Source organism: Gastrolobium bilobum, unplaced genomic scaffold (assembly GCF_033153095.1).
Source record: "Gastrolobium bilobum isolate Gb01-03AN ecotype WA unplaced genomic scaffold, APGP_CSIRO_Gbil_v1 utg5429, whole genome shotgun sequence".
Classification (NCBI taxonomy): domain Eukaryota; kingdom Viridiplantae; phylum Streptophyta; class Magnoliopsida; order Fabales; family Fabaceae; genus Gastrolobium; species Gastrolobium bilobum.
Window position 1 is genome coordinate 424,604 of NW_026898384.1, and position 8,615 is coordinate 433,218.

Below are 8,615 nucleotides of genomic sequence, written 5' to 3' on the forward strand. Positions count from 1 at the left end.
CTTCCCTTTTCCTCCTTTGACTGTAAACTGCTGGCGCATCTTAATGTGGTGCCTTCACAACTGACCCCTAATGTCTGGGGCTTTATCAGGGTGTATGAGATGGTCTGCAAGGCTTATGATTTATTTCAGTCACCAGAATCATTTTTATATATGTTCAGTATGATGGGACCGCATTCGAGCTGGATATCTTTTAGGAGCAAAGTGAGGTTCTATGAGTCGTACTGTAGGAAGATTAACAAGTGGTCTACAGAATACTTTAAAATTTATCCCGCTAGAGATACCACCCCCTTTCTCTTGGGAGAAGATAAGACACCCATCTCTCCCTTGTATTGGACCGAGCATCCCGCTGAGGGTGTGAATTTGGTCTATAATTTTAATGATCTTAGTGATTTGGAGCAGAAAACTGTAACCACTCTGAGTAATATCGCGCGTGAAGCTGTTGATATGGGCTCTTTGAGCACGTATACAATTTTGAATGAATATTCTGAGGATGATATTCGAGCTTATTTGGGTAACTTATACCTCTTGTTGTTTGTTGAGTCCATGTATAAAGAACTTTGTATAGCTTTATGTATGTTGGTATATTTCTAACGCAAATGCCGTTCTCCAATTTTGTTGCTGATAGTTCAATGGCAGCTTCGTTAAGCAGGTTGGAGAAGATAGCGGCCAAGCGCGGTGCTACTGAGGCTGGTCCCTCTGTGCCTGCCAAGCCTTCCATGTCTGCAACTGCCACAATCGCGGAGTCCAGTGATAATGCAACCGCGCGAATGAAGTCGCCGATTAAATCTCTGAGTCCTCTTTCTGCCCCCGTGAATGTCATTCCTCTTGAAAATGAGGTCGAGGACACCGCGAAGGGGAAGAAGAGGAGTTTTGAAGAAATGGCTGGGAATTCCAATATGGGTTGGCCAGACCTTGTTTATTTCGGTGAAGGCTGGGAATTTGACAAAGATATGTATGCCAAAGGTAGGGAAATCGGACCGCGCATTGAAGCACTGCCAAGAGAAAAATGGATAAAGACTTATATCAATCTAAGCATCGCGAATCAGTTCATTATGTCTGTGCCTGGTAAGTAACTTGCTACTTTGCTATTTAGTTTAAAAAATGATATCGTGCCTTTAGTTATAACTCCATTCTATGTAGCAGGTTATGTGGACTTCTTGAAAGAACGCATTGATGAACTGAAGGGTGACATCACTCAACAACGTACTGATTTTGAAGATAAACTACAGAGGGCGAAAGAAGAGGTGGCCAAGATGAGGGCCAATTTGGAGAAGAAGCACAATGCTTTGAAGGACATGACAACTTCCAATAAGGAATTAGAAGCGGAGAAAATTAATCTGAACAAGCGTGTCATGGAGCTAGAAGGTAATGCCGATGCGTGGACAGAAGAGAAGGCTTTCTTAACCAGTGAGGTGAAGAAGTATCAAGGTTTGTTCGAGAATGAAGCTGAGGGGACCTATTCCAATATTATGCAGCAAGTGCGCTTCTTCAACCCCACAGCGAAGTTGGATAATGTCCATTATTTCTATTATATGAAGGATGGCCAGCTGATGACGTTAAATGAAAAAGATGAAGAAGTGGTGGTAGACTTGATCAGCGCGATGGATACAGAAACCATCACGTCATCTGCTCAAGAACCAACCTTGCAAGGGCCCATTGCTGAAGGCGAAGATCGCGTAGAAGCGAATGAGGGTCCTCAGGATATGTCTATTCAAACTATCTAGCTTTCTTGCATCTTTACTTGGTTCTTCGGTTTGTAAAGGGAATGTTCCCTATTTATGTGAAACAATGATATTTTGCTAACAATATGAGTGTCATATAAACTGCCATGATGATGATATATACTGTTTTCTTGTATGACGAATGCCAACTAAGTACGCGTCGCTCCATAGATTAGATGTAGTTGTATCCTCTTTGGATGAAGAACTATGGTAAAAAATACTTCCAGCTACCTTACTGTTATAAGACGCTATGGTGTACTCCTGTAAGGTTATGGCAAAAAGTTGATAACCTTCGAGGGATATTACCCTCCTCATCCTTCTTCTCTTCTTTGAAGCTTTTCCCGAGGATATTGGGATGCCTCCCTAGATTATACCATGGGAGTTGACATATGTTTGGAATTTATTGTGTTCCTTCCTTTTTGGCTACTGCACAATAGATCAGCGCGCTTGTTACTTTATCTGGAAGTAGGGCTCATGCTTAGTATGGTACTTGAGAACCATAAGCGAATATCTGCAATAAGTCATCAATTTATAATGCATATATTTTGCATACCTTTGTTTTTGGCATATTTTTGAGGTGTGATGTCATTTGTAGTTTGACGTTTGATAGAAGTATCGCGCTTTTGAAGGAAGTTTTAACCAGTGAAGGCTTTGCCTTCCTTCGTTCCTGATTGCGTGTCGGAGGAAGTTAAAGCTTATCCTACCTTTCATCCTCTTTATCGCGATGAAACTTGGAGGATGTTTCGTTAGCTTCCTTTTATCGCGCTGGAATTCAGAGGAAATATATATTAGTCTTCTTTATCGCGCTGGAACTTAGAGGATCCTTTTGGGGGATCCTTTACTTGGAGGATCCTTGTGAGGGATCCTTCCTTTACTTGGAGGATCCTTTTGGGGGACCCTTGAAGTTGGAGGATCATTTTGGGGGATCCTTATGAATGGAGGATCCTTTTGGGGGATCCTTATGATTGTTGGATCCTTTTGGGGGATCCTTGAAGTTGGAGGATCCTTTTGGGGTATCCTTATGATTGGAGGATCCTATCCTTTTAGGGGATCCTTGAAGTTGGAGGATCCTTTTGGGGGATCCTTGAGATTGGAGGATCCTTTTGGGGGATCCTTATGATTGGAGGATCTTTTTGGGGGATCCTTATTATTGGAGGATCCTTTTGGGGGATCCTTGAAGTTGGAGGATCCTTATGATTGGAGGATCTTTTTGGGGGATCCTTGAAGTTGGAGGATCCTTGAGAATGGATGTCATCGCGCTTTGCGGTATCGCGCCCTTATGGTTGGGCAATTGTGGACATGTTGTGACCCTGTCCACTTATTTATATGCGCGATGCACTATGTATCAATTATATAGAAATTTGCAATCTTTATTTGTTAAGTTGGAAAGACAAGTTGGAAAGACAAATATGCTACAAACAAGAAAAGACACAGCTATAAAATCTCTTAAGCTTGTCCGCGTTTCATGTGTGCGGGATAGTAAGTCCAGACAACGTCTCAATGACATATGCACCCTTATCAGTTTTGTTGTGGATGCGATATGGACCTTCCCAATTCGCGGCTAGTTTAACTTGTCGCGCGTTCTTATTGCCAATGTCCACTCTTCGTAGGACTAAGTCGCCTACGTTGAAACTTCGTTTGATAACTTTTAAGTTATAGCGCGCTGCAATTCTTTGCTTAGAGGTTACCTCCTTAACATGAGCAATTTCGCGCATTTCATTGATTACATCTAAATTATGTAGTAATGCCTGTGAATTGCTGTCTTCATTCGTGTACATCCTTCTCCATGATGGTTCTCCAATTTCAACCGGAATCATGGCTTCACTACCATAAACCATGCGGAACGGGGTTTTCCCCGTAGTTGAATGCGGGGTTGTTCTGTAACCCCATAACACAAAGTCTAATTGTTCAGGCCAGTCTCCTTTAGCTGCTTCTAGTCTTCTTTCCAATCCTCGTTTTAAGACTCGATTTGCAGCTTCTGCCAATCCATTTGTTTGTGGATGTTCCACAGATGTGTATCTGTGTTTGACATGCAAATCGTGAAGTATTTGATTGAATTTTTTATCCACGAACTGCGTACCATTATCAGTTATGATGGTATGAGGGACATCAAATCGGCTTATAATTTGTCGATAAAAGAATCGGCGAACCTTACTGGCTGATATTGTGGCTAAGGCTTCTGCTTCGATCCATTTAGAAAAATAGTCTATTGCTACTAGTAACCATTTTACCCCTCTTACAGCAATTGGGAATGGTCCTAATATATCCATGCCCCATTGGTAGAATGGCCAAGGGGATAATATTGAAGATAATTCCTCGGGGGAAGCATGGTGCAAGTCTGCGTGCTCTTGACATTTGACACAATGCCGCACATGTTTTTTGGAATCTTTTTCCATGGTGGGCCAGAAATAGCCCGCTCGAAGCAGTTTTCTAGATAAGGATTTACCTCCCATGTGATGTCCGCTAATCCCCTCATGAACCTCTGAGATTACATATTGAGCTTGTTGGGGATCCAAACATTTAAGCATTGGGGAAGAAAATTCTTTCTTGTAAAGCTGGTCATTGATGATAGTATAGAATGAAGCCTTGCGCGCTAGCTTTTTTGCTGCGCGCGGTTCTAGTGGTGTCTCTCCTTTATACAAGTAGTTCCAAATTGGTGTCATCCATGTTTCTTTATCATCCAGAAGCATGGTATCTTCCTCGACCATGGATTGCACACTCTGAGATGGATGAGCTTTTCGTTTAGTTACAGCCAATATAATGCTAGGATTGGGGACGCTTTGCTGGATGACTGATCTATTATTTCCTGGTCCCTTCGTGCTGGCTAATTTAGACAAAATATCGGCTCGCGAATTTTGCTCTCTAGGGATGTGCTCCATTTTGAAGCTTTGAAAGTCTGTTAATAGTAATCTTACCTTTTCGAGATATTTTATCATTAATGCTCCTTTTGCCTGGTAATTCCCTTGTACTTGTGCAACTACCAATTGCGAATCGCTTTTGAGGATTATTTTTGTTGCCCCCAAGTCTTTTGCCATCGCGAGTCCTGCGAGTACCGCTTCATACTCAGCTTGGTTGTTTGAGGCTTTAAACCCAAAATGGATAGAATATTCCACTGTTATACCTTGAGGGCTTTCCACGATGACTCCTGCACCACTTCCTTTAACATTGGAAGATCAATCAGACAAAAATAATTCAATCTTAATTCACCTCAACCTGATGTAGGTGTGTCATTTCGACGAGGAAATCGGCTAATACCTGAGCTTTGATTGTTTGACGTGGTTCGTAAATGATGTCGTATTCAGATAACTTTATTGAACATGAAATCATGCGACCGACCAAATCAGGTTGTCACAGACGGCGTGTCATCAGCTGGCCATCCTTCATATAATAGAAATAATGGACATTATCCAACTTCGCTGTGGGGTTGAAGAATCGCACTTGCTGCATAATATTGGAATAGGTCCCCTCAGCTTCATTCTTGAACAAACCTTGATACTTCTTCACCTCACTGGTTAAGAAAGCCTTCTCTTCTGCCCACGCATCGACATTCCCTTCCCACAGACGGCGCCAATGATCAGACCAAATACAATATGGGCTGGCCAATATGTATTGAGCCTAATCACACACGGTTGAGATGTGGATTGTTGTTCTTGGTCTTGGGCCTGGAATTGGAGTTGAATCTTACTATGCCTTTGTCCTTTGTTGCAGCGCGGTGAATCTGAATGGGGGGGTACCTGCGAAGACACTCTGATACTTAAGTCAATATCAGAGGCATGAGTTTTTATGTTATTAATGTAAAGGATGATCGTGCCTGGGTGTTGTACCCTCTGCTTATATAGCGGTTATGAGGCCGCCTTAATAAGGCGGCATGACCTCTGAGTGGCCAGGCTTGGGCTGCAGGTCAGTGCTAGAACCTGAGTAGCCTTATCCTCTTAATGCCAAGCCATAGAGTCACGGTAAGGTAGAGCTGTCTTTCGTTTATTGGTACAAAGGGGCGGTGGGATTGCCTTGGGTATTAAGTTAGCTTCCTTAAGGGCAGTTTTATCCGGGATATGGGCATCGCGTCTTGTCTTGCGCGAAGAAGGCATCGCGTCTTGTGCGCGATGATGTCATCACACTTTACTCTGGATCTTAAATGGGATTGGACTTCCACGTGTGTCATTGGACTTCTAATGGACCTATATTTTATCCGGATCATTATTCAAATAAAAAATCTTTATTTTAATAAAGTCTACCATATCTAACGTGTAAAAAATATTTTCTGCATTTGACTATGGATTCATTAATATTAGTACAGAGATAGTCTTTCTTAAAATCAGAAGTTAGAAGTGTTCAGCTGCGTGCACGGACCGTAATCACTAATACGCTCGCCCATATTACTATTTTTATGCAAATTTGTCTTTATTTGACTTATTTATTGGAAAATGAAACTGTTCGCTCATGTACAGTACATATATGATAAAATTAGTAGGAATACGAAACTTAACTTTTATGTTCATTAGTAAATATTGATTTGAATAAGATATTAAAAACTTATCATATCTTTAGTGGTACGTAGTAGTTTAACATAAATCGCAATCCTACCTAAGATAGTTCATGTGCTAATGCTTGACTATTCTAGCATGGCTGAAGGCACACGTTAATTAATCCAGACTCCAGAGTCCACACTCTTGATTAATATATATATCAGAGACTACTGCAACTCATTTCTCAATTGCACAAAACATTCAAAAATGGAGCATGTAGGAGGCTCACATTTTACTGTTGTTATAATTTGTCTTTTATTTTCATTTACATCTTTGGCAGCTGATACTCATGAAGACTTCATTCAATGTCTTTACCTTAATTCCCATAACTCCACATCAATCTCTAAGGTTGTCTACACCCAAACCAACTCCTCTTATTCATCCACACTGAAGTTTTCCATTCAAAACCTCAGATTTGCATCCAACACAACTCGTAAACCCCTTGTGATTGTCACACCTCTGGAAGTTTCCCATATTCAAGTTACCATATTATGTTCCCAAAGCCATGGCATGCAGATTCGAACTCGAAGTGGTGGCCATGATTATGAGGGTCTCTCCTATGTTTCTGAAGTTCCATTTGTCATAATTGATCTCATAAACTATCGACAAATTGAAGTGGACGTAGAAAACAGAATTGCATGGGTTCAAGCTGGGGCAACTGTTGGTGAACTTTACTATAGGATTAGCCAGAAAAGCAAAACTCTTGCCTTCCCAGCAGGTGTGTGCCCCACTATTGGCATTGGTGGTCACATAAGTGGTGGTGGCTATGGATTCTTGATGCGTAAATATGGTCTAGCTGCTGATAATATAATTGATGCCCACATAATTGATGTGAAAGGTAGGCTTCTTGACAGAGAATCCATGGGTGAGGATCTGTTTTGGGCCATTAGAGGAGGTGGGGGTGCAAGCTTTGGTGTCATCCTAGCATGGAAGGTAAAACTAGTTCCAGTTCCATCAACTGTGACAGCATTCAGAGTTCCCAGGACATTGGAACAAAATGCAACCAAGCTTATTCATAGGTGGCAACTTGTGGCAAATAAACTTCATGAGGACATAGGCATTAACATCATCTTGCAGAGGGTAAATTCAAGTGAAAAAGGGGAGTTAACAGTGCAAGCCCTATTCTCTTCTTTGTTTCTTGGAGGGGTAGATAAGCTCATTCCCTTGATGCAAGAGCATTTTCCAGAATTGGGTTTGGTCAGAGAAGACTGTACTGAGATGAGCTGGATAGAATCGGCCCTTTACTTATTTGGCTTTCCAAGTGGTTCCCTTGAAATTTTGCTGAACAGAACACAAACTGCAACGGATTTTTTCAAAGCAAAATCTGATTACGTGAGAAATCCCATTCCTGAAATTGGCCTAGAAGGTATATGGCCAATGTTTGATGAAGATGTGGCCCAAGGTGTAATGATGGAACTCTTTCCTTACGGTGGCATAATGGATAAGATTTCAGAGTCCGAAATTCCATTCCCCCATAGATATGGAAACTTATACATTATTCAGTACTCTCTGCATTGGCTACAAGAAGGGGATGAGGTAGCACAAAGGCACATAAGTTGGATTAGAAGACTTTACAGTTATATGGAACCTTTCGTTTCGAAGTCTCCTAGAGCTGCATATTTCAATTATAGAGACCTTGACATTGGGGTGAATAACGAAGGCTACACAAGCTATAAACAAGCTAGCATTTGGGGTCTTAAGTATTTCAAAAACAACTTCAAACGATTGGCACATGTGAAGACTAAGGTTGATCCTTTTAACTTCTTCAGGAATGAACAGAGCATACCTTCCCTTTCTATGGAAGGAACACAAATAGAAATTCCTGGGAAGAAAAGGTTATACAAAAATTTGCTACTTTGTTATCTTCCTTTTATGTGTACCTAAGGTAGGATTCGGTCCATAGTTATCATATATAGGAAGCTATTTGGATGCCTAATAAGTTGGCTTATCATATTTCATACTTTCTAGCAGTTTCATGTATGTTTTCTATTCAACCTATTGTGGATGATAATGAGATAAACAAGCTATGTTCAGTACGGGGGCCTAAAGGCGAATTGTTAATTTGTTATTATGTGATACCTTTAAGCAACTTTTTGCTTATACGATAACTAAAACAAGTGAATGAACTTAATCATAGTCTAATAGTGCTAATTCCTAAATTGGAACCTCAGAACTTAAATTTCAGCCTGCCCAATTAGTCATTGTAACAATACTTATAATACAGTCATAAATATATATCTTACATGTTGGTGGTAGTTATGGAAAACATTGTGATCCCGCAACAGTTTTGAGAATGCACCGACTTCTACAGAGAATAAAAGGAGGAACTGATTAGGCATTCAGCAGACATATGCGTTTTTATCTGCAA

The 8,615-nt window shown here is 40.9% G+C and overlaps 1 protein-coding gene across 1 annotated transcript; it reads left to right on the forward strand.

Moving 5' to 3' along the window:
* The first annotated feature begins 6,454 nt into the window (after positions 1-6,454).
* Positions 6,455-8,131, forward strand: LOC133315564 (tetrahydroberberine oxidase-like). The gene is made up of 2 exons (XM_061517203.1): positions 6,455-6,965; positions 7,044-8,131. Exons 1-2 carry the CDS (start codon positions 6,455-6,457, stop codon positions 8,129-8,131), a joined length of 1,599 nt encoding a protein of 532 aa, XP_061373187.1.
* The last annotated feature ends 484 nt before the right edge of the window (positions 8,132-8,615 follow it).